Consider the following 24,654-nt stretch of genomic DNA (forward strand, 5'->3'; position numbering starts at 1 on the left):
CTCGCCAACAGGCGCCAGCGAAGCCTCGCCACCACCGACACAGCCGAGGCCGCTGCTAGAGTGTCGCCGGAAGGGGCGTGGCGAGGAGGATCGGGCCGGTGGGCGGAGCGTATCCGGACTGAGCTCTCCCGAGGCACCACCACCGAGAGGGTGGGCTTGGCTGCTAGAGCGGCGCCGGAAGGGGCGGGCCGTTCCCGCGGGCTGCGGGGCCGGGGCGGGGAGAGCGCGCATCCCCGTCCCGCGCCGTCCTCCTACAGGTGCGGCGGAGGGCGAGGCGGCGCGCGGCGCGATGGACCGTGCCCCGCGGGCTGCGGCGTGCGGCGTGGCCGGGAGACCGGGCTCGTGAGGCGGGCCTGGTGCTGACGCGCACCCCCGCCGGCCCGGGGCGGCTCGGTCCCGGCGGGCTCGCTTCTCCGCGCGCGGAGGATGTGGGGAGTCGTGTCCCGAGGCGCCGTGTGCGGGGGAGGCGGCCGTCGGGACAGCGTGAGTGGCCGCGGGTCGTGAGGCCGCCCCGCGCGCGGGGTTCGCTCCGCCCGCCCGCAGCTCCCGGGGCTGGGGGCGGGGAGGAGGCGGCGATGCCCAGCAGGACTGAGTCTGCGGGGCGGTTGGGATGCCGCGGGGTGCGATCGCGCACGGAGACGGGAGGGGGCCGGGGTCTGCAGCAGCCCGTCCCCGGTGACAACCCCCGGTGTTTTAGCCAGGCTGTCACAGAGCACGGTGCAGGAGGAAGCATCCAGAAACTTCGCCCAGGGCGAGGGCTGGGCCTGGCGGGAGTGGGGCGCCCAGGACTGGGGGGGAGGCCGCAGGGCCCTTGCTGCGGGGGCGGGGGCACCCAGGGCTGGAGGGGCTGGGCCGGGGGCTCGCGGGAGTCTGCCGCAAACCTCCCGCTCCTGCTTCTCCCCGCAGACGGTGCTCGGTGCGGAGCCGGAGCCACGCGTCCGGAGCTGAGCGGGAGAGGCCGTGGGACCAGGGCGCCATGGACGGGCCTGCGGGCCGCAGAGGGAAGCCCCCGGCCCCGGAGGAGGCGGGCGCCGGCCAGATCGGGGAGAAGGCCCCCGCGGCGGCGGAGCCGCAGCCCAGCAGGGCGCCCGCGGGCCGTAGGCGCCGCGCGCAGCCGCCCCTGAGCCCCGAGGACGAGGAGCTGCTGTTCGCCGCCTTCGACGCGTCCTTCCAGGATGACTTTCAGGGCGTCCCCGTGTTCGTGCCTTTCCAGAGGAAGAAGCCCTACGAGTGCGGCGAGTGCGGGCGCGTCTTCAAGCACAAGACGGACCACGCGCGCCACCAGCGCGTGCACACCGGCGAGAAGCCGTTCCCGTGCGGCCAGTGCGGCAAGCGCTTCCGGCACAGCTCGGACGTCACCAAGCACCAGCGCGTGCACACCGGCGAGAAGCCGTTCCCGTGCGGCCAGTGCGGCCGCGCCTTCAACTGCGGCTCCAACCTCCTGAAACACCAGAAGACGCACACCGGGGAGCGGCCCTACGCGTGCGAGGAGTGCGGCCGGACCTTCGCCTACAGCTCCTGCCTCATCCGCCACCGCAAACGCCACCCGCACCTCCGCAAGAAGCACTGAGCCGGCTCACCGCCAGGGGGCGCCCTCCGCGCCGTGCCATGTCGCCGGAGGCTCGGCCCAGCTGCTGCCGCCCGGGACCGCGTGGGGTGCCCAGGAACACCCAGCCCTTCCACCTCCCTTTGAAGGCCCGGCCCCCGGACGCTCAGCTCTGCATGTTCCAGTGTCCACCCCGTGTGGCCTGGCTGGCGCTGGGGACCCGCTCTTGGGCCAGCTTCGGGGGCCCCGTTCAGCTGGCCTTAGTGACCATCCTGAGCTCAGTCCTCTGGCCCGTGCGCCAGTCCCCGGGCTCAGCTGTGTGCCAGACCTGGCCATCATCCCAGGTGGGCGGCCTGGCTTCCTGGGTGGACCACTTGGAACACGGGCTCCTCAAGGCCTTGACACTGCTGCTGGGAGATCTGTGGCCCGGCCACGTGCGGGGGTCCCAGGCTCGGCTAGCAGCTTCCACCTGCCTCCCCCTGCCCTGCAGACGGGCAGTGGGCACCTGCCCCTAGAGCAGCCCTCCACGCAGGTGAGCGCCCTCCATGTGCCCAAACCCAGGTGCACCTCACCACCGAGGTGGTCTGATTGGGGTCCCATAACAGCCCTCCATGCGCCCAATCCCAGGTGCACCTCACCACGGCCCCGCCCACCGAGGTGGTCTGGATGGGGTCCCGTGACTGCGGGCTGTGGCGTGTAGCAGGGAAGCAAGGTGACGTCACCCACCTGGAGGTAGGGTGGCTTTGACTTCACTTTGTTAGAGATTTGTTTAAAGAGTTACAGCGCAGGCTCCAGGAGACGGAGCGAGGGCTTCATCCGCTGGTACTTCCCAGATGGCGGCCATGCCCAGGGCTGGGCCAGGCCGGACGCAGGAGCCACCTTATCCAGGTCTCCCACGTGGGTGCAGGGCCTGAGGTGAAGCAGCCGGGAAGGGAACCGCTGCCCCTGCGGGCTACTGTTGGTACCCAAAAGGCCAACAGTGGCCTTAGGCTTGGGTGAAGTGCCGAGGTGGGCCTGGCCATCAAGCAGCGGTGCCGGGGGGCGGGGAGGCGCCCCGGCTGGCGAGAGGAGCCGGCTTCCTGTGCGGTGCGATACTGGGTTCACAGATCCTGAGTGTCGCAGCCTCTAGACACTGTGACCCTGCAGCACCTCCCCCGCGGGGACAACACCCAGCACAGCCGTCCCCACAGGGCCCCCGCCTGTCCCGGGGCCCACAGCAAAGCTCACATGGCCCCCCAGCCCAGGAGCCCGGCCATGGCCAGCGGCAGTCTTGGAGGGAGGCTCCTGGCCCCTCTTGTGCCCATTTTCCAGAGGGGAGTGCAGGTGAATCGGGAACGCGACTGCTGCTTCCCTCCCCCCAGGACACACAGTAACCTCCAACTAGACAGTAAAACTTGCCTGGGTCCCAGAAGCAAATGACAGCCTCCAGGGAGTTCAGCCTCCCCAGAGCCCAGCTTGTCACCTGCCGTGGCCAGGTGGTCAGCTCGGGGTGTCCCCACCCCCACAGAGAGCCTGCCTGGCCTGGCTGTGGTCAGCTCGGGGTGTCCCTGCCCAGCGCTCTAGAGAGCCTGCCTGGCCTGGCTGTGGTCAGCTCGGGGTGTCCCCGCCCAGCACAGAGAGCCTGCCTGGCCTGGCTGTGGTCAGCTTGCTGGGGTCCTGCTGGTCTTTGTCGGGAATGTTGGGTGTTCCACCTGGCACACTGGAGGCCCCCGGGCTTAGGGGGCAGCCAACTCCCAATCCTGTGAGACAGGAGCCTTGAAGCCCGCAGCCTCTGTGGCCTCTAAGAGAGCTGCCCCCTCCCACATCTGGTGGGCCTGGGGTCCCCATGGCGCTCACGCCTGCGCCCTGTGCTGCTACGGGCTCCCGGGGCTATGGTCAGTACCAGGCCGCACCTGGAGGCGCCTGGTGCCACAGGTGAACCCAGACCACGCTGCTCCTGCTCGGGCAGAGCACTGGGCAGGCAGGGGGCCTCCCAGGCCCGAAACGGAGCTTGGGGTGTTGGTGGGGGTCGTTCAGCCACAGGCATCTGCCAGTGTGACGCCCCGCCCACGGGGAGTGAGCCCAGGACGAACGCTGGGGCTTCTGGCCGGCCTGCAGCAGGACTGTCCACAGGTGGCCGTGGGTCAGCTCGTGCCTGTCCCACCCTGCCCCGCCCTCATTACTGAGGTCACACGGGTGTGTGCTTGGCCAGGCTGGCCGGGCTGCAGGCTGCCGGACACTCTCAGGGCGGGGTGAACGTTCTTTTAGTCTTAGCACTGTTGTTGCTGCTACTGCTGTTACGGTTTTAAACAGTTACGCGAAAGGCAGAAAGAGATCCCGATCTTCCATCTGCTGGGTCACTTCCCAAATGGCGGCAACAGCCAGGACTGGGCCAGGTCAAAGCCAGGAGCTCCACCCGGGGCCCCCGTGGGTGGGAAATAAGCCCACCCGAGACCACCTGCCCACCGAGGGATGGACTCGGAAGCAGGAGGAAGCAGAAAGCCAGGCGTTTGTGCCGCCCGCCGGGACGCTCGGGTTCGTTCCTTCCCTGGGTTCCCGCTTGGTTGAGAACTTTGCAGGTGGGAGGTGCTGGGATGTGCGGTGGGGGCAGACCTAGGCTGGGGGTGGGGTGGGGTGGAGAAGGTCATTGTGTCAGAGCCTGCCCGGTGCTCACCGTCACAGAACTGCTGATGGTTACAACGTGCCGAGCCAGCCCAGCGCATGGCCTGCTGGGACAGCCTAATGCCAGCGTGGGAGTGTCTCGGCGCCTGCCCAGTGGACCAGCGCTGCCTGAGCCGTAACCTAGCACAGCTCGCAGCTGTCTCCTGTGTGGGCTGCCGCAGAAGCCCCATGAACCTCTCTTCCACGCAGGGCTCACGGGACAGGCTCCCGGCTGCAGAAGGGGGACCGAGCCCCGGCCTGGACGCCGCAGCGTGGCTGGCGGCAGGTAAGTGGCCCGGTCCTCGCCAGCTGCCAGGAGGGCGGGCAGCGCTGTCATCTGCCGTCCTTGGTGGCCGGGGAAGGCGTGGGGAGTGCAAAGGGAGCTCTTGTCACAGGTCACCCGCTTGGCCCCCTTGGCACTGTGCCTCAGTGTCCCTGGTGTGGACGGGGTGCCAGCAGGGCCTCCACAGGGCTGCGAGGAGTGGGTGACCCAGCAGGCTCACACCCAGGGTCCCACAGATGCTAGCTCTTGTTTTATTTGAAAGGCAGAGACAAGAACAGACAGGCGGAGAGAAATCCTCCATCCACTGGTTCACTCCCCATATGCCCACAGTGGCCAGGGCTGGGCCAGGCCCGAGCCACCAGCCACACGGTGGCAGGGACCCCAGTCCTGCTGCCTCCCGGTGCACAGCAGGACGCTGGCTCAGAAGTGGAGTCAGAACGCGAATCCAGGCCCTCCACGCTGGTGTCTGAGCTCCTGCTGTGAGTCGGTGCCCTCAGGATCACGTGGCCATTCACGGGCGTGCAGTGGCCAACAGCCTGACGGCCAGGACGCCACCTCAGCGGCAACAGAAGGTGGACAAACTGCCCGGCCAGCCCGCAGCCGGTCTGGTGCCCTGAGCCCAGCGTCGAGACCTGAGCTCCGGCCCCTTAGAGTGACAGATTGTTACAGCCGGCGATACCCTGCTCGCCCTGCCCCTGCGGGTGACTCCGCGCACCGGCATCAGGGCCACAGGAAGAGCGCGGTGAACAGGAGGGATTGGGTAAACCATCTTCCGGGTTATTGCGGCTGATGCCGGTGAGAGGACGGACAGTGAGCAGGAGGCAGGTGGCCATTCAGAGTGAGGCGGGCCCCGTGTGAGCTGCCTTAGGTTCAGGGACCAGGAGGCACGGGGCTGAGCAAGGAGCCTGGAACTCCATCTGCCGCTCCCAGGCCCATGGGAGGAGCGGAGGTGAAGGCTCGGCCCCAGGCCTCGGAATTTCAATTACATAAATGAGACATAGGTATTTCATTGGTAGAAAGCCCTAAAACTTAATAAAGACATAAACTGTCCCCCAAAGTTAGAGTCAATGCAGGGGCCAGTGTGGTGGCTAATGAGCTAAGCCGCCGCCTGCAGCGCTGACATCCCATATGGGTGCAGGTTCGAGTCCTGGCTGCTCCACTTCCGATCCAGCTCTCTGCTGTGGCCTGGGAAAACAGTAGAAGATGGCCCAAGTCCTTGGGCCCCTGCACCTGCGTGGGAGACCCGGAGGAAGCTCCTGGCTTCAGGTCAGCCCAGCTCCAGCCATCGTGGCCATCTGGGGAGTGAACCAGTGGATAGAAGACCTCTCCTACCCCTCTCCATCTCCCTTTCTGGCCATAACTTTGCCTCTCAAATACATAAAATCTCTATAAAGATAAAGCTCAGACCTAGCGCAGCCAAGCGGGGTGCTGGGCAGGCTACACACAGGCGCCATAGAAGCGCGGGGCTCGTGCTGGGCCTCACATGTGTGGGCAGAGCGCGCAGGACGCGGCTGCGTGGTTCCCCTGTGTGCCAGAGCTCCCGCCCTGCCTCCCTCAGGTCCTGCTGTCTTCAGGCTGTCAGCAGATCCTGAGGACCCCCCAGCTGGTGAGACCCCCGCGGCGCCTGCAGCTCCGTCCCAGACGGGGCCCTGGGGTCCGGAGGCGCAGCGGCCACCCCTGCTGCGCCCCAGGAAGCGACAGCGGCCGCAGGGAGCCAACTCCAGCTCACAGGGTCCGGGAGAAACGTCGGAGCCTTCAGCCGGCGCCGGGTTCTCGCTGCAGGAAACCCTCGCAGCAACAGCCTGGACTCCACCTGGGCCGCGCCCCCACCGCTGGTCTGGCACTGCACAACCTCAGCCGGGGGGGCCTGACGGCACGGGACCCTGGGCCCAGCATCCCCAGCCCGGGGACCTGAGGGCACGGGACCCTGGGCCCAGCATCCCCAGCCCAGCGACCTGAGGGCACGGGACCCTGGGCCCAGCATCCCCAGCCCGGGGACCTGAGGGCACGGGACCCTGGGCCCAGCATCCCCAGCCCGGGGACCTGAGGGCACGGGACCCTGGGCCCAGCATTTCCTGAGCTCCGCCTCCCAGGAACCTGACTTCTGGGGGCTCAGCCCCTGCTCCACAGTGGCTGGGCCCGGTGCACACAGCAGCTGGGACTTGGGGGACCCACTGCTTCCTGGAGAGGTTGGGGACGCCGGGTGCACCTGCACTTTATCCCATCGTGGCCGCATGTCTTTCCCACGTGGACTCCAAGATGTGGTCGCCCCTTTGTACAGTGAGGTGGGCAGAGGCAGATGGGACTATGCCGGCGCCGTGGCCTTGGTTCCCGAGGGAGGCCGCTGCGGGGGTGGGGGAGTGAGTCTCGTGCCCCACCCCCGGCTGCTGTCTCCTGGGTGCCTCCCAGCAAACCAAGGAGGAGCACGTGACCCTCACCTTGACCCCAGTGGCCACCCCCAGGCGAGGTCCAGGGGAACGCTCACTCAGCCTCAGCATTGAAGATGCCCTCCCGCCCCGAGCGACAGAGCCCTGGGCTGCGGGAGCCGGGCGTGGGGCCGCCTGTAGCACCTGCTCCTGGCCTGGGTGTGTGGCTGGCGCTCCTGTGCCCAGTGCTCACCGCTTCCTGGAGTGGCCCAGCACCCTGGGGGCCCACCCTGGGGTCAACTGGCAGCAGCCAGTGTCGTGGCCGTGGTCTGGGTGCCGTGGCTAATGTCCCTAGTCTGATCCCGTCCCCCTGCTCTTCTCTGTCCCTGAAACGCCTCCGGCCGCCCACAGCTGGGAGCCTTCAGTGCTTGTATCTGCGTGGTGTTCCAGCCCTGCGCTGGGGCCGCGTCTCCGCTCGTGCAGTAAACGTCTGTGTGTGACCTGCGTGTGTTCCAGCCCCGTGCTGGCGGTGGGGTCCTGGGAGCTGTAGGCACCGTGAGCAGGTATTCACCAAGCAGCTCTGTGTCAACAAGAGGGACCCCTTCCCTGGCCCAGGCACCCAGGACCCCCAGAGGCCCCCTCTGAGCCGTCATCTGTCCTGGCCTTGCCCACTCAGCCTTCCTGCAGGGCAGTCGCTCCCAACAAGGGACGATTCCTGCCAGTGTGGCCCTTCGGTCGCCGCCTGTGGGAGCAGGCAAGCCGCCCGCTCAGCGGGGGCCGGGGCACCAGTCCCTTTGAGAGTGGGAGGCCCAATGGCCCCTTGCGCACCAGGTTGGGGCCGGCAGATATATCTGCAAGCCGAGTTTCAGAAGGAGCTGCTAGGCCACCAGCGACAGACCCCGCCCCACATCCCCCGGGGGTCAGCTCCCCCACATCTCCCCGGGGTCAGCTCCCCCACATCCCCCGGGGGTCAGCTCGGCGAAGCAGCAGGGACTCGAGCCCGTGTCGCTGGTGGAGGCTTCACCCGCTACGCCACAGCGCAGGGCTCCGATCGTTTCTTAAAAAGCAAAACCCGAACAAGCGGATCCAAGCCGGCAGAGTGCCGTCGTGCGGGGTAGGGGTCCCGCGTCCGGCTTCCCTCCTGCGAAACCAGGGCCCACGCGTGTGGTCGGGAGCCCCCGGCCCTGGGCGGGCACGATCGCCCCGCCCCTGCAGGACAGCACTCCTTCCCCGCAGCTTTGCGGGTCGCACGCGCGGGGAGGGGCGGGCACTGGAGCCCTGCTCCTGTCGCCACGGCGGCATTGTCACCCGCAGGCACGCACACATCTGAGACCCCTGGCCAGCCCGGGAGCCCCGGCTGCGTGCTCCCGCACATGCGGACTCCGCCCACTGAGGGCCCCGCTGCTGGCGTCCCAGGACCAGGCGCAGGGAGGGGGCCTGACCAGGGCCTAGCCTCTGTTCCCAGCGGGGCCGCCCAGGCAGGAGCGTGCACCTGCACCCGCTCCCCCGTGCGCCGACACAAACCCGGCAGGGCCCCAGGCGGCCCAGGAGTCCAGCGCAGGGCCGGGCTCTCCGCGTGCGCCTCTGCGGCGCCTTTCCTCCAGCTGCGAGCGGCCAGCGCCACCCTCCCTGACCGGCCCGGGTCTCGGGTCTCTTCCTCCCGGACGCCCCCTCCGCGGGGCGGGGGCACGGACGTCCCCTGGGTCCCGCCTACTCGGAAGAACGGGCTGGGGAAGTCCGGCAAGGAAGCAGGCACAGCCCTCCCGCAGTGTCCCGGCGAACTGCGGGCTGACCGAGGGGCTCTGCGGTCCAACGCACGACCACCACGGGCGCGGACCCGCAGACCTCTGCAGAGCCGCGCGCGCGGCGCTCGGTGCGGGTTGGACGGGCACCTTCCCCTGACAGCGGCTGATCCGGCCACCCGGCATCTCTCCACATTAACGGACCGCGGAGAGCGCAGCGCGGGGTCGCCCCGCGGCCGGCAGGCACCGAGCATCCGCGGCAGGTGCGCGTGCGCGGCCAGCGAGGCGCGCGGTCTTCCGAGCCCAGAGCGTCCCGGAAGCGCGCGCCGGGGCGGGGCAGCTGCACTTCCGGCCGGCGCGGTGGCCGCCTCCCGCTCCGAAGGTGAGTGGGCGCGGGCGGCGGCCGGGAGCCTGGGGCCGTCCAGTGCCGCCGTGCTTGGCCGCGGGCTGAGCCTGGGGCGAGGGTGGGCTCCTGGGCCTCGAGTGTCCGTCCCCGGGACGCCTTCCTCGCGGGAGCCGCGGAGGTCCCCACTTGGCAGGTGGGGGACTGAGCCCCGCAATCACTGCCCGCGGCCCCGCACCCCGGCGCGCGAAGCCGCGGGACTCTGCGGCCGAGCCTGAGGGGAGGGGCGTGCGCTCGCCGCCGCCCCCCGGCCAGGGCAGGGGTGCGTGGGCCCCTCGTGGACGCGCGCTCGCGAGCTGTGCCGGGGGTAACGCGTGCGCCCGCTGCCCCGAGGGAGAGGCCCGGCGCCGCCTCCAGGACCGCCTGGCCGAGCTCTTGTCGCGGCCCGGGCGGTGGGGGCGGGCGGTGTTCTCCGTGGGCTGGAAGCGCGCTCGTCCCCTGCGGAGACCCTGGCACACCTGCCCGCGCCTGGGAGCTGGGGCGGCGCCGGCGACGCCCTCGTCCACCTCGACGTTCGTTTCCCAGGTCCCCGTGTGCAGCTTCCGCGAGTCAGGCAGGATGGCATCCCTGGGACACACCGAGGAGCCCCCTCCTGTCCCATCCCCTGTCGCCAGTCTCTCGTCACCAGGGACACCCGGCACCCGGCACCGCGCAGCCCTGCGACATGGTACTCAGACGCGCGCAGCTTCCCGGGTGCTGGGGCTTCGCACCCCGGGCCAGGAGGGCTGGGGCCTGGGGCAGAGCGCCGAGGGGTGCTGCCGGGCTCCCCGGGGGCCAGTGGGAGAAAAAGTGGCCCCGAAACGGCGCACCTCCGAGGTTCTGTCCTAGAGCTAGGGCAGTAGCGCCCATAGTTCTTTTTAACTTGTTTGAAAGAAGCCAAGAGATCCGCCCGCCGGGTCACTCCCCACTCCCTGCGACAGCCGGGCTGAGCCAGCTGGAGCCGGGAGGCTGGAACTCATTCCTGGGCCCCCAGGCACCTGAGCCGCCACCTGCTGTACCCAGGCTCTGCGTTAGCGGGAGGCTGCAGTCGGGCGTGGAGCCTGGAATGAACCCAGGCTCTCGGGTACGGGCCCTGGTGGCCCAGAGTTCACGCCAGGCTGGCCTGAGGGACCGGACCTCGCTCCACCCATCCCTGGCTCTCAGAGGTCTGGGGCTCCTCAGGCTCCGTCCCCACCCCCCTCGTGAGCAGGACCACAGGCAGATGCTGGTCCCGTTACGGGAGGAGGGCATCGTGGCACTGGGGTGACCCTGAGGATTGCCAGGTGCTGTGGGCGACCTCCCAGAGGCCACACGTGGGCAGGCCAGGCAGGTCTCAGCTGCCTGCGCATCAGGAGTGGCTGGGGGGCCACAGATCCCTTAGCAATGACGACCCCAGCGCGGCGGCCACACTGGCAGGCTGTGGGACGCCTGGGGGCAGAGCCACCTGCTGGGCCCGCAGGCTCCCAGAGACAGCGAGCTCTGTGCTGTGTGCCAGCCAAGGTGGGGCCTTCGTGGGCTTGAGAGAAGACCCTGGCGCCCCGCCGGCGTCGCGGCCGTGGCCGAGGTTTGGGGAGGCTCTGCTCCTGGCTGTGTTGGCGGCATCGCTGTCTTGCCCCTCCAGAGCTGGAGTCGGGGTTCAGCTGGGCCGCTGTGGCCGGGCCTCCAGCTGCTGGGGCTCCTGTGCCTGCCCCCACCCCGGGAGAGGCCCCCCCGAGGGCCCAGGTGCGCCCCGGCCAAGGCAACACAGCGGGGAGAAGTGTCATGGCCGCCCCGTCTCCTGACCGCCCCAGCCCTCAGGGCTCTTGGGAGTGGGGCTGGGGTCCCTTCCTAGGCTCGGGGCCCCCATGGGGGGCACAGACGTGGCTGATGAGCAGAGGGACCACAGAGTGCCCCTCCACCCCCCACACAGGGCTGTGTGGGTTTTTTTTTCCTAAGATTTATTTATTTATTTGAAAGAGTTACACAGAGAGAGGAGAGGCAGAGAGAGAGAGGTCTTCCATCCGACGGGTCACTCCCCAATCGGCCACAACGGCCGGAGCTGTGCTGATCTGGAGCCGGGAGCCAGGAGCTTCTTCTGGGTCTCCCACCCGGATACAGGGGCCCAAGGACTCGGGCCATCTTCTACTGCTTTCCCAGGCCACAGCAGAGAGCTGGGTAGGAAGTGGAGCAGCCGGGACTTGGACCAGTGCCCACATGGGATGCCGGCACTGCAGGCGGCGGCTTTACCCGCTACGCCACAGCGCTGGCCCCTGTGTGGTTCTTGAAACAGGCCACGGAGCAGCTCTGAGCTGGGGTCTGAGAATCCGCGCCCAGCGTGTGGCCGGGGCTGCCCCACCCCACCCCAGCTCCATCTGCGCTGCCCGGCCTGGGTGCCAGGAGCCGCCCTCAGTTGGGTCAGGGCGGCTGAGCTAACAGCAAGGGGAGCCCCCATGCTGAGGGGCGTGTATGTCCTGGGGGAGCGGCCACATCGTGTGCCCTTGGGGTGATGGCTGAGCCGGGGCACAGACCCGCCCGTCAGTGATTGCCACACCAGGGTGACCGCTTCCTGTCCTGGGTGCTGTGCTGGGACTTGCCCAGCCGGCGGGCACTGGTGTGAGAGCAGGCCAGGCTCATCTCAGGCCAAGGGAGGGCCCACCATGGGGAGGGGTCAGTCCCCGGCCAGGGAAGCCGTGAGCAACGGCGCCGAGTCACTGCCCTGCCCTTCTGGGGGACACTAGGCTGTTGGGGTGCAGCTGGGCTGGTTCAGAGGAGGGAGGTCCCTCCAGCCGGTGGGGGTGAGTCACAGACCCCTGTCCCCCCAGGCTCCCCCCACCGCAGCCCTGAGGGGCCCTCCCAGCCGGCCGACCTGGACCCCTGCGGTGCAGAGCCAGTCAGAATCGGCAGCGACACCTGGCCAGGTGAGCGTGCCCCGCCCACGCAGCCCAGACCCCTCCTGTGGACCCCCCCCCCCCGGCCTCGTGGCCACCAGCTGGACGCAACAGAGCAGCAACCCCGGCCCCCCACCCCCACCTGCCATGGGCTGGGATCTCGCCCAGGGCAGCACTGCACCCCAAGACCAGCAACCAGGGGTCATTAGGGACCCTCAGGAAGTACCACCCCGGGGTGGGAGGCGGGGCTTAGGCTGCCACCAGGGCCGGGGCGGCCCTGGGCGTCCTCTGGAGCCTGGCCGCGTGTCCCTCTGCTCCCATGTCTGCCCGGGGCTCCCTCTGCTCACCGCTGCCCTTGGCCACTGCGCCTCCCTCGGCGTCCAGCCCTGTGCACCCCCGCCCTCTGCAGACCCCAGGCGGCTTCGCCCCACCCCGCGGGGGCCAGGGTGGTCGCACGGTCAGCCTCTGCCCTTTCTCCTTTCAGCCCCGGAGCCCGAGCAGGCCCCGCCCTCTCCGCGCGCCCACACTGCCCAGGACGCGGCTGGCCGGGGGGGAGGGGCGCTGCGGAGCCTCCTGCAGAGCCTCCCCCGCGGCCCCAGGTGCGCGGGCGCGTGGCGCAGGCCGCTGGGGCCGCGCGCGGAGGGCGGGGCGAAGCCGCACCGCTGCGAGGCCTGCGGCAAGAGCTTCCGGTACAGGTCGCTGCTGCAGAAGCACGAGCGCATCCACACGGGCGAGAAGCCGTACGCCTGCCCCGAGTGCGGCAAGGCGTTCCGCGGCTGGTCCGGCTTCATCCAGCACCGCCGCGTGCACACCGGCGAGAAGCCGTACGAGTGCGGCCAGTGCGGCCGCGCCTTCAGCCACAGCTCGCACTTCACGCAGCACCTGCGCACGCACAACGGCGAGAAGCCCTACAAGTGCGGCGACTGCGGCCAGGCCTTCAGCCAGAGCTCCAACCTGGTGCGCCACCAGCGGCTGCACACGGGCGAGAAGCCGTACGCCTGCCCCGAGTGCGGCAAGGCCTTCATCTGGAGCTCGGTGCTCATCGAGCACCAGCGCGTGCACACCGGCGAGAAGCCGTACGAGTGCGCGCAGTGCGGCAAGGCCTTCCGCGGCCGCTCGCACTTCTTCCGCCACCTGCGGGCCCACACCGGCGAGAAGCCGTTCGCCTGCGGCGCCTGCGGGAAGGCCTTCGGCCAGAGCTCGCAGCTCATCCAGCACCAGCGCGTCCACTCCCGCGAGTAGGCGGCGCCCCGAGCCCCAGTAAGTCCTCCTGAGGGGAGCCGGCTGTGCCCGCGCAAGGCCGGAGGGCTCCCGCGGGTCCCCCGCAGCCTGCCGCCCCGGCCCCAGGACGGGCGGGCGGCCAGGGGCCCGCACAGGCGCCGCGTGCCGCCTGCCCTCCGCCCTGGTCATGGGGCTCCTTTTCAGACAGCCGGTTCCTCCGGTCGGGTCGCGCCCCACCCCTTGCCCGCACACCTGGTGGGCTTCGGAAGAAGGGGTGCCCGGGTGGCTCCCAGCCCCTGCGCCAGACAGGAGCTCAGCTGGCTGCGAGTAACAGCGCCCTGTCCTGCTCCGGGGACCCCACCCCTCCAGAGGCTCCCCAGTGACACCCACAGCCCTGCGCCTGGCCCCAGGGCAGCCAGGTTACTGGTCCGGCTGGACGTGCAGGCCACCACCCTGCCTGTGTCTGGGTGCCCCGCCATGTCCAGTGTCGCCTGTGCCTAGGGCGCACATGACCCCAGGGATGTCCCCTGACTCGCACATGGGTGGTGACAGAAGCTGGGATCTCTGGCCTCACAGCCCCAGCCCTGACCTGCAGCCCTGAGACCCCAGCAGGCCTTGCTCCGGTGGGGACTGGAGGCCAGGCTGCGCGCTGGACATAGCCGCGGGGCTAGGGCTGTGGCTGTGGGGTCAGGCTCTGCCTGAGGACGAGGTCAGATGGCTGCCTGCCCTGCCTTAGTAACCACCGCGCGGTGCAGCCACACAGACACCATGCCTCTGTGGGAACTGTCCCCCCCCCGCCTCGAGCCCCACCCCAGCTGTGGGTGGCCCCAACGTCCTAGACCAACCTTGAAGAGGCCCCTGGACGCCTTGGGGGCGGGGCCTGGCAGCTGGCCTGGTTCAAGGTTGGGGCAAAATGGCCTAATGCGGGGGCCTTCAGACCCTCAGCCCGGGTGCTTCACAGGGCACTCGCTCTGTGGCTCCTTCCTGACCTGTGTCTGGTTTGTGCTGCCTGCCGGTCACGCTGGCCATGGGCCATGACCCTGTGCCCCCCACCCAGGAGCGCCAGGGGCAACCTGGCCCGGAACAGCCATGGCTGTCGGATGCGTGGAAGCCAGGCTCAGAGACTGAGGTTTATTTTTACTTGCAAAGCAGAGAGGGAGAGAGATCCTGTGATCCCTGTAACATCTGGGGGTGGGAACTCCACCCAGGACCCCCCAGGCATGCAGGGGCCCAGGCACTGGGGCCGTCTGCTGCTGGCCCCCAGGTGCATCCCAGGAGCCCATATGGGATGCCGGCCCCTGAACCAGCAGTGTGGTCAGGATGTGGGCTCAGCCGGCCGTGCCCACGCCTGCCCGCAGAGATCCTCACAGGTCCTGACCAGGAGGGCGCCTCCCTCTGCACCACGCCAGGCAGGGGTATCCTGGGGTAGGGGCGGAGCCAGGTGGACGTGGCCACGGTTCTGCTGTGCAGGGCCCCCCGAGCCCTGCAGGGTACACAGAGTGCCCGAGGCCACCCACGGGCAGCGGGAGCGCCCCTCATGCTTGGCTCTTACCAGTGTTAAACTGTATCTTCCGGTCCTGCGCCCACGTGGGAAACCTGGAAAAGGCTCCTGGCTCGGGCCACTGCGGCCATTCGGGTATTGAAGACCTTTCTCTCTGCCTCTCCCTCTCTGTAGCTCTACCTCACAAATAAAAAACAAACAAGAAACTATCTCTTGTCAAAGTGCAGGTGCATTGAGGCTCCCTCTGCCTACAATCCGCTTCCTGGGGCTTCCCCGAGGGTCATAGAGAGAGAAATCTCTTGACCATAGGTTCGCTCTCCAAATGCCTGCAAAAGCGGGGCTCTGTGGGGAGCAACTGGGAGCAACTCGGACTAGACTAAGTTACTGGAATTAAGACTTATTCTATGCATCTGCTCTCCCACAATATGGCGCTGGGAGAGGAGGAAACAGCTTCTACACAGCTGCCTCCAGTTCAACCAATAAACTGCAGGACCTGCTCCTGATTGGAGGAGAGCAGCGTACTCGGCGTGTGGGTAGCAGAGTTGGGATTGGTGAAGAGGACTATATAGGAGGAGAGAGACAACATGCACCAGGAACACCTGAAGAACACCTGTGCAGCCCCCGAGAGAGCCGGCCGGCGGTGTGCCGCTCCCCTGCGGAAGTGGGGAAAGCGGCCAGGGGGAACCGCCCTTCCACGGAGGTGGAAGGGATAGTAGCCAACCCGGGAAGAACCAGCAGCAAACCCGGGGAGGGCCGAGCAGACGAAAGAACAGCGCAGGGTCCTGTGTCGTTCCTCCACGAAGAGGGGGAGCGACATAATGGTGCCGTGACTCGGATAGGAAACCTAGGAGGGAAGAAACGGGAAGAAGTGGGAAAATACCGGAGAGAGAGACTAGCAAAGAGCCTAGGGAAAAGCCGGACGGAAAAGGTGCCGGAAGAAGCTATTGAAAGCCTAGGCATAGACTCGGATACAGACTGTGGGAAAGAAGTTAGGATTGAAAGCTAGGATTGAAAGTGAAAGCAAGAAGAAACTTAGACTCAGAAACGGACTGCAGGTTGAAAGTGAAAGTGAAACCTAAAAGAAACTTAGACTCGGATACGGACTGTGGGGAGAAGCCAGGAGAAATGAGAGGGGAATGTTGTTGGAAGAAAAGTTAGGAAACATACCGGGTAGAGAAAAATATGTTAGGGAGGATGAAGCCGCGAGGGCAGGCTGAAGTGGAGACATATGCTATCTTGGGATTCTTCAAGTCAGCCCGGGGAACAAAAGGCGAAAATCTGGAACCAGAGGCAGAGACGTGGGCCGCCAGGTTGGAATCCGTCAGATTAGCCCAGGGAGCAAAAGACGGGAAGCCAAACCGAAAGGCGCAGACGTGAGCTAGGTTGAATTCGCCAGGTTAGCCCGGGGAACTTAGACTGGATACCGGTGGCGGAAACGTGAGCTAGGCTGTGTGATTCGCGGAAGTCGCCACGTGCAGAGAGAGCACAGGGCGTGAATAGATAGGGAATGCGGGGCTGGCACGAAGGCCGTGGTGTGGGCGCGAAGGCCGTGGTGCGGGTGCGAAGGGCGTGGAGACCGCGGAGCGCGCGAAGCCGAGCTGCGCACCGAGAAGCAGCCTCGGGGCGGGCGCCGGGAAGCCGCGGGGATAAGAGAAATAGAAGTTTAGAAGTAAAATGAGAGAAATAGGAATGTTGGCAGATAGAAGTAAAATAGGAGAAATAGGAATGCCCGGAGATAGAGAAATAGAGAAAAATAAGGCCTCCCCACACCACAGCAATGAGAGAGCTTGGATTCGGTCTGCCTGATTAGTAAGACGATAAGCACCTGTGGGCGGCTGCAGGTCACCGAAGACAGGCACGTTATCAACACCAATAAGTCTCCCCACAAGACGGCAATGAGAAGGCTTGGATTCGGTTTGCCTGATTGCTAGGGCTTGTAAGCACCTGTGGGCAACTCTAGCGAGCAGAGCAGAGTGTGTGCCACGGGGCACCGAAGACAGGCGCGTATCAACGCCAAAAAATAAAAAGAAAGGGGGATCTGTGGGTAGCAACTGGGAGCAACTCGGACTAGACTAAGTTACTGAAATTAAGACTTATTCTATGCATCTGCTCTCCCACAATATGGCGCTGGGAGAGGAGGAAACAGCTTCTACACAGCTGCCTCCAGTTCAACCAATAAACAGCAGGACCTGCTCCTGATTGGAGGAGAGCAGCGTACTCGGCGTGTGGGTAGCAGAGTTCGGATTGGTGAAGAGGACTATAAAGGAGGAGAGAGACAACATGCACCAGGAACACCTGAGGAACATCTGAGCAGCCCCCGAGAGAGCCGGCCGTCGGTGTGCCGCTCCCCCGCGGAAGTGGGGAAAGTGGCAGGGGGCCCGCCCCTCCACGGAGGTGGAGGGACGGTAGCCAACCCAGGAAGAACCAGCAGCAAACCCGGGAAGGGCCGAGCAGACGAAAGAACAACGCAGGGTCCTGTGTCGTTCCTCCACGAAGACGGGGAGCGACAGGGCTCCATCTGGGTCTCCCGTGTGGGTGGCAGGGGCCCACCCGCTGAGCCGCCTCCGGCTGCCTCCCAGGGTGCGCATTAGCAGGAAGCTGGGTCAGGAGCAGAGGTGGACCCCAACCAGCAGCTCTGCCATGTGGCCGTTACCTGCCGGGCCACCACCCCCATGCCCCAGGGCGCTTGTCTTGTGGCTTCCCAGGACCCCTGTGAGTCTCGGGTGCTCCAGGCTTGTAGCCCTGGCCGGCCTCTCTCTCCAGTCTCAGCATCGCCCTGCTGTGGCCACTGGTTCTCGGACTCTGGGTTTTTCCAGGCATGGTGAGCGGTCACTGTACAGGAAGGGGTGGGAAGTGGGGAGCTCCAGGTTCCTGGCCGGCCTCTGGGGCTCGGGTGTGCTTCCAGGCCCTCGCCACCCCGTTCCCTTATGCCCAGGGAGCAGACCCCCCCTCCCGGGAGGCCGTGAGAGGGAGGTGTGCAGCTGCTGGGCACACCTGGAGGCCCGGCAGCCGCTGGGAGAGCCCCAGGCTGGACAGGGGAGCCCACGTCTCAGCTCGGGTCTGAGGCCGGGCTCCACAGCAGACAGGCTGCCTCCCCCCATCTCGCCCTAAAGCAGGCTGGACGGGACCACCCACCACGCTGACAGAACCCGAGGACGCTGGAACTCGCCCCTGGGTACCCGCACCCAGGCAGGGGACCTGCAGGTCACTCGTCACAGCACTGAGGTGCCATTGCACACCGGCTGAAGTCACTGCTTGGGACACCCGCAGCCCCGATGAGAGTCCCTGACCCCAGTCCTGGTTCCTTGCTTCCTGCCAGTGCCCCCGCCACCCACAAGGGAGGCCCGCAGGCAGCTGCTCCTCCTGGTTTGGCCCGGCATCTGGGGAGTGAACCAGCGGGTGGGCCATCTCCTTGCTCCCTGTGTCTGCACAGCTGAACCCCTGTTGGATCTCACTGACACCACCTGCTGCAATCCTCTGTCCTGATGCTGGGCAGAGCCCAAAGCTGCCCAAAGCTGCCCCGGGCACCTGTCCCAGCCACCAGCCAGGGAAGGGGCCAGCCCCAACGTCGGAACATCCCCCGGGGCTCCACGCAGTCCTGCAGGGACTGGGGCCCCCCAACACCAACCACCGGCCACGTGGCTGCTCAGCGGGCCATGAACGCGGCAGGAGGGAGGGCCGGGCGGGTGTCAGAAATGAACAGACTCCAGTGTTGCAACTCCCCAGCCCGTGATCTGCAGCTGGAAGGCCACACATCCCCCCCACCCCACCCCGGCTGCCGGCCCCGCGCCGGAGGCAGCAGGAAAAGGTTTACGGCAGAAATGGCCCGCAGGCGTGCAGGGAGCAGCCCAGGGCACGCCCCGCCCGCACCTCGGCCCGCGGGAGGCTGCGGACGCCCCGCCCGCACCTCGGCACCCCGCAAGCTGCTGCGGGACGCCCCGCCCGCACCTCGGCCCGCGGGAGGCTGCGGACGCCCCGCCCGCACCTCGGCCCCCGCAAGCGGCTGCGGACGCCCCGCCCGCACCTCGGCCCCCGCAAGCTGCTGCGGGACGCCCCGCCCGCACCTCGGCCCCCGCAAGCTGCCGCGGGACGCCCCGCCCGCACCTCGGCCCCCGCAAGCTGCTGCGGGACGCCCCCCCCCGCACCTCGGCCCCGCAGGCGGCGGCGGACACCCCGCCCGCACCTCGGCCCCCGCAAGCTGCTGCGGGACGCCCCGCCCGCACCTCGGCCCGCGGGAGGCTGCGGACGCCCCGCCCGCACCTCGGCCCCCGCAAGCGGCTGCGGACGCCCCGCCCGCACCTCGGCCCCCGCAAGCTGCCGCGGGACACCCAGCCCGCACGTCGGCCCCCGCAGGCGGCGGCGGACACCCAGCCCAGCCCGCCCCGCGCCCGCACGCGCTCGTCCCTCCCTCCCGTCCCTCCGCAGGGGCCGCGGGGCCACACTGGACGCCGGACTCGAGGGGGAAACCGGCAGCAGAGTCGCGGTCCTCCCGAGGCCCAGAGCGCCGCCGGAAGTGCCCGAGCCGCTAGGCGACGTCGACGGCGCTTCCGGCGCGGCCGAGCGGCAGGTGAGGGCCGGGCGGTGTCTCCTGCGCGAGGCGGAGGCGGGGGCCGGGCGTGCGGGGCGGGTGGGCGCGGCCGCGCGGGGTCTGCTCCGCGTCGGCTGCTGGGGCCGGGCGTCCGCGCCAGGACTCGAGCCCGCCGAGCGCAGCGCCGGTGCCCTCGCAGCCTTGCTCGTAAGCTGCTCGTTTTCAGAAATCGACTTTCTGAGAAAAAAAATCGCATTTTCTAAAAACCATTTTCATTTATCTGAAAATCGGAAAGAGAGAGAGAGAGAGAGAGACCCCTCAATGCCACAACAGCCGGGGTTGGCTCAGGCTGAAGCCAGAAGCCCAGACCCCATCCGGGTCTCCAGTGGGTGACGAGGCCCCGGGTCTCCCGGTGGGTGGCAGGGGCCCAGAACCCCACCGGGTCTCCCAGTGACGGGGCCCCGGGTGCTCCGTCCGGGTCTCCCGATGGGTGGCAGGGCTCACGTGCTCTGTCCGGGTCCCCGGTGGGTGACGGGGCCCACGTGCTCCGTCCGGGTCCCCGGTGGGTGACGGGGCCCACGTGCTCCGTCCGGGTCTCCCGGTGGGTGACGGGGTCCCACGTGCTCCGTCCGGGTCCCTGGTGGGTGACGGGGCCCACGTGCTCCATCCGGGTCCCTGGTGGGTGACGGGGCCCACGTGCTCCATCCGGGTCCCTGGTGGGTGACGGGGCCCACGTGCTCCATCTGGGTCCCTGGTGGGTGACGGGGCCCGGGTACTTGAGCCCTCACCTATGTCCTGGGGGGCAGGGGTGGGATCTCGGGCAGGCGCTGTGATGCGGGGTGGGGACACCCTGCACTGAAAATGAGGGGGGGTTTAAAAACCCGTCGCCCACTTGTTTTTCTCGCGTGTGCCAGTTTCTCGCGCTGTCTGGCGTGTAGAGGCCTTACCAGCTTCGGCTCTGGGATCTGGTAGCAAGTACTTGTTTCTGTTCTGGGCCTGGAGCTTGCTCGCGGAGCTGAGGAGGAGTCACTGCAGGGCCCGGCTCCCTCGGCCCTCCCGTGCAGGGCCCTCCTGCCCTCAGGGTCCCGTGTTCCCATCTCTTCCCCTAGCGGCGTCCGTTCCCGGCCGCTGGTCTGCGAGGAGGATGGAGGAGCAGGGCGGCCAGGCCTGGATCCCGGGCGCCACGGAGAGGGAGAGCTGATGGAGGCGCCTGCAGGTGAGGGGCGCGAGGGGCACCGGGCAGGGGGCCCCGCCTGCTGCGCTGCTCGGCTGCCCCGGCCCAGGCCTCGGCTCACGCACTCGCTGCACTGTGGGCCCTGGCCTCACTCTCCCCGGCCCCTCCCAGCCCGCTGGAGACGCCCAGGGCGCCTGCACCTGGCTCGGTTTGTCCAGGAGGGTTTGACGAGCGACGGGCGCCCTCCGGCCCCCCGGCCTCTCGGGCGCCCTCCCTTCTGGAGGTTAAGACCACGTTTGCCGGCTGTCACAGCCACGGGCCGGTCTGTGACTGAATCACTGCACAGCGAGTCCTCCCTTAGCCCAGAAATGCGGTCTGAAGTTTCTCCCGATCTTACTGGTGACTGCCGGTCAGCCGCGGGGGCCGAGTAGAAAAGGCGCCCCTGTACCCCACCCCGACTCGCCTGTGTCTCCCCGAATTCCCAGCACCCACTGGGGGACGGTGAGGAGGGAGCGGCCCAGGGGCGCAATCGCAGAGCCACTCTGGGGGCCTAGGCTGTGCCTGTCCCTCCCTTGTGGGGTCTGCGTCGTGTGCACATGCGGCCTGCGTCCGGGCCACACATCACCGCAGCAGGCGCTGGCGCTCGGCGTGGGGGGCAGGCAGGTGGCAGCACCTCACGTGGAGAGGAACGCGGGGCACCACGCCCGCGCTGACGCAGGCGGGTCGTCCTGCCGCAGGAGGCAGGGCAGCCCGAGGTGATCCTCAGGTCTCGCGGCCTGTGTGCGATGGCGGCTTCTGTCCCGGCAGTAGCCCTCGGGTCTCCTGGCCTCTGTGTGCGATGGCGGCCTCTGTGTGCGATGGCGGCCTCTGTCCCGGCAGCAGCCCTCGGGTCTCCTGGCCTCTGTGTGCGATGGCGGCCTCTGTCCCGGCAGCAGCCCTCGGGTCTCCTGGCCTCTGTGTGCGATGGCGGCCTCTGTGTGCGATGGCGGCCTCTGTCCCGGCAGCAGCCCTCGGGCCTCGCGGCCTCTGTGTGCGATGGCGGCCTCTGTCCCGGCAGCAGCCCTCGGGTCTCGCGGCCTCTGTGTGCGATGGCGGCCTCTGTCCCGGCAGCAGCCCTCGGGTCTCGCGGCCTCTGTGTGCGATGGCGGCCTCTGTCCCGGCAGCAGCCCTCGGGTCTCCTGGCCTCTGTGTGCGATGGCGGCCTCTGTCCCAGCAGCAGCCGGGTTCTTGGTTAGAAGTCACACAGCCACAGGTTCTGCTTTCGGGACTTCTGTCCACCCTGGTACGTGGGATCCGGGCCGGGCGAGCACTCGCGGAGGGCACTGCCCTGGCACTGTAGGGTGGTCCCCAGCACCTGGCCTGCGTGTTTTATGGTTCGGGCCCGTGGGGGTCTCCTGAGCCCGTGCAGGGGCTGCAGGATGCAGGGCCTGGGGGGGGGGGGGCGCGGACCTGAAGGCCGCTGCGGTCCTGGTGGACACCTGCCCCGTAACCAGACCTGTGGGGGAGTTCTGACCTCGCAGCTCTGCAGACAGGCAGGGGCCTCCATCCGAGCGCCGCCCCGGGCCCCTGCCGCAGCCTTGCCGCCACGCGCTCGGGGGCTACATTGAGCCCCCCGTGCCGCCGCCTCCCCAAAGCTCCTCAGTGGCCAGGATCTGCCCCGAGCCCACGAGGACCCGCACATGCGCTTGGCCCGCTGCCCGGCCCCCAGCCCCGGGCGGCGGCCCAGCGCTCAGGGTGAATTCTGAGCCTGGGGGCTGCGGGTGGAGCGAGCTGTCCCAGGGCCCCACGGGCTGAGGAGGAAGCTGGGGCGAGGCCGCGGCCCCACGCGCGCTCCTCCCCATCTCCGTGGCTCTCCAGGCAGATGGCGGAAGGAGGGCTTGCCCGGAACCTGTGTCCCCGGGCCGGTCCTCACAGGGAAGGAGTGCGGCCGGCTGTCCCCAGCCTGTCCCTGCCGGGAGCCCGCGAGGCAGGCCGGTGCAGTGCCTGCCGCCCCGCCCTCGCCACCGATGCCAACCTCACCCTCCCCTGCCTGCGCCTGCGATCGGGACGTGGCGTTTCCGCTCCTGACGCGGTGCACGTGTGTCTTCCAGCACAGGCCCCACGTGGCAGCCCGGCTGCCCGGCAGGCAGCTGCGAGCGTAGAGGAGACGCCCACGCTGGAGACCCCCGGCCTTTGTGAAGATGCGGAAGCTGGAGGGAGGCCCGGAGGGGCCCCGCAGGTGCCCGTGGGCGGTGAGAACGCGGCGGGGCAGACTGGCCGCGGAGGTGGTGCGGCCGGCTCCGACGTCCCCTTGAGCGCGGGCCCTGCGGCGGGGCCCGGAGGGCGGCCGTTCGCGTGCGGCGCCTGTGGGCGCAGCTTCGCATGCTGCTCGGCCGTGGCGAGGCACCAGCGCGCCCACGCCGGGGAGAAGCCCTACGAGTGCGGCGACTGCGGCAAGGCCTTCGTGCACAGCTCGCACGTGGTCCGGCACCAGCGCGTGCACAGCGGCGAGAAGCCGTACGTGTGCACGGAGTGCGGCAAGGCCTTCAGCCAGAGCTTCAACCTCATCCGCCACCAGCGGACGCACACCGGGGAGAAGCCGTACGCGTGTGCCGAGTGCGGCAAGGCCTTCGGGCAGCGCTCGGACGCCGCCAAGCACCAGCGGAGCCACACTGGGGAGCGGCTGTACGCGTGTCGGGAGTGCGGGAAGGCCTTCGTGCACAGCTCCAACGTGGTGCGGCACCAGCGCGTGCACCACGGGGAGAACCCGTACGCGTGCCCGGAGTGCGGCAAGGCCTTCAGCCAGAGCTCCAACCTCCTGCAGCACCAGCGCGTGCACACCGGGGAGCGGCCCTACGAGTGCGGCGACTGCGGCCGCGCCTTCAGCCGCAGCTCCTTCCTCAGCGAGCACCGCAGGATCCACACCGGGGAGAAGCCCCACGAGTGCGGGCACTGCGGCCGCGCCTTCCGGGCGCTCTCGGGCTTCTTCCGGCACCAGAGGCTGCACACGGGCGAGAAGCCCTTCCGCTGCACGGACTGCGGGAGGGCCTTCCGCCTGAGCTTCCACCTCATCCAGCACCGGCGCGTCCACGGCCCAGAGTGAGCCGCGTGGGCCGCACGCGCCGCCTCCGCGCGCACGGGGGGGGGGGGGCAGGAAGCCGCGTGGTTGGCCTTCTGCCGCTGTGGAACCTTGAGCGTGGCTGTGGCCCTGCTGGGGGTCGGCGGCAGCCGCAGGCTTCCCAGGGAAGGACCTGAGCACACCTGTCCCCGAGCTGGCAGGCACGAAGTTGTTTTTCTTTTTTTTTTTTTTTTTTTTTTTTCCCTAAAGATTATTTGAGAGGCAGAGAGAGAGGGACCGCGAAAGGTCTCCATCTGCTGGTTCACTCCCCAGACGGCCACGACGGCCGGAGCTGGGCCTGTCAGGAGCCAGGAGCTTCCTCCAGTCTCACGGACGCGGGCCGCGTTCCGCTTTCCCAGGCAGCAGCAGAGAGCGGGATTGGAAGAGCAGCCGGGACACACGTGGCTCTCCTGTGGGGCGCTGGCGCCCCCGGCGTCGGCCTGGCCTGCTACGCCGCGGCGCCGGCCCAGCGTGAATCTTCAGGACGGCGGCACTGCCGTCCTGCACCACACCTGAGAGGGTCCCAGCCAGTTCCCCAAGGCCAGGGAGCGGAGCAGGGGCTGCCCGGCCAGGCGCGGGAGGCTCCCGCCAGCAGGCGGCACCACGGGAGCGGGAAGGAGAGGCGTGACGGCAGGTTTGCTGCTGCCCTGGTCTGCAGGGCGCGCCCAGCGGGTCCCCCGGCGCCCAGAGCTGCGGGTGCACTCAGTGGTCGGAGGGCACCGGTCCGGAATACAGGTGTCAGCTGTTTTCCTGTACCGGGCAGTGAGCAGACCAGAAAGGGAACACATCAATGAAATTTATTCCCACCAGCAGCAACAGATGGAACACCCAGCCCTCAGTGTAGCCAAGGGAACGCTGGGAAGACCGAGGGAAAGCAAAGACCACTAACCGAGCGGAAAGCCCCCCCCCGACACAGCTCTCCCCAGACTGGGGAAGCTCCTGCAGCCCCCACCAGAGCCTCAGCTTACGTCTGCAGAAACTGAAAACCAGACCCCGGGGCCGGCACTGGTGTAGTGGGTTAAGCCTCCGCCTGCGGCACCAGCATCCCACATGGGCGCCGGTCCGAGTCCCGGCTGCTCCTCTTCCAAGCCAGCTCTCTGCTGTGGCCTGGGAAAGCAGTGGAAGATGGCCCAAGTCCTCGGGCCCCTGCACCCACATGGGAGACCTGGCTCCTGGCTTCGGGTCAGCCCAGCTCTGGCCGTTGCGGTCTGGTGGGGAGTGACCCAGCAGATGGAAGACTCCCCCGCCGGCCAGCTCTACCTCTCTCTGTAACTCTTTCAAATAAATAAACATAAATCTTAAAGAAA

At 68.2% G+C, this 24,654-nt stretch overlaps 2 protein-coding genes across 4 annotated transcripts; both read left to right on the forward strand.

Moving 5' to 3' along the window:
• Nucleotides 1-126: 126 nt before the first annotated feature.
• Nucleotides 127-7,335, forward strand: LOC127489888 (zinc finger protein 41 homolog). 3 transcript variants are annotated; one of them, XM_051841840.3, is made up of 4 exons: nucleotides 127-257; nucleotides 907-2,078; nucleotides 4,397-4,472; nucleotides 6,028-7,335. In XM_051841840.3, exon 2 carries the CDS (start codon nucleotides 977-979, stop codon nucleotides 1,568-1,570), a length of 594 nt encoding a protein of 197 aa, XP_051697800.1. In that variant the 5' UTR covers nucleotides 127-257; nucleotides 907-976; the 3' UTR covers nucleotides 1,571-2,078; nucleotides 4,397-4,472; nucleotides 6,028-7,335. The 3 variants fall into 3 exon arrangements, with proteins under 3 accessions (XP_051697800.1, XP_089191938.1, XP_051697799.1); XM_089335812.1 differs by lacking the exon at nucleotides 6,028-7,335 and adding an exon at nucleotides 5,608-5,832; XM_051841839.3 differs by having other exon boundaries at nucleotides 178-483.
• On the forward strand, nucleotides 1,609-24,654 carry LOC127489887 (uncharacterized). The gene is made up of 12 exons (XM_089336228.1): nucleotides 1,609-1,890; nucleotides 2,037-2,078; nucleotides 2,174-2,278; nucleotides 4,397-4,472; nucleotides 6,028-6,075; nucleotides 8,150-8,959; nucleotides 11,761-11,856; nucleotides 12,311-13,064; nucleotides 18,472-19,025; nucleotides 19,121-19,283; nucleotides 20,186-20,292; nucleotides 22,341-24,654. Exons 1-12 carry the CDS (start codon nucleotides 1,609-1,611, stop codon nucleotides 23,330-23,332), a joined length of 4,029 nt encoding a protein of 1,342 aa, XP_089192354.1. The 3' UTR covers nucleotides 23,333-24,654.

The sequence above is a fragment of the Oryctolagus cuniculus genome, chromosome 6, assembly GCF_051225735.1.
Source record: "Oryctolagus cuniculus isolate XC-2025 breed Fujian yellow rabbit chromosome 6, ASM5122573v1, whole genome shotgun sequence".
NCBI classification, from domain to species: domain Eukaryota; kingdom Metazoa; phylum Chordata; class Mammalia; order Lagomorpha; family Leporidae; genus Oryctolagus; species Oryctolagus cuniculus.

Excerpts from the sequence above, each read along its gene's own strand:
- LOC127489888 (XM_051841840.3), top strand. The coding sequence starts at position 977 with ATGGACGGGCCTGCGGGCCGCAGAGGGAAGCCCCCGGCCCCGGAGGAG.
- LOC127489887 (XM_089336228.1), top strand. The coding sequence starts at position 1,609 with ATGTCGCCGGAGGCTCGGCCCAGCTGCTGCCGCCCGGGACCGCGTGGG. Across the intron at positions 2,279-4,396 it reads GTGACGTCACCCACCTGGAG|GGCTCACGGGACAGGCTCCC; the intron begins GTAGGGTGGCTT and ends TCTTCCACGCAG. Across the intron at positions 6,076-8,149 it reads TCCTGAGGACCCCCCAGCTG|GCACGCACACATCTGAGACC; the intron begins GTGAGACCCCCG and ends TGTCACCCGCAG.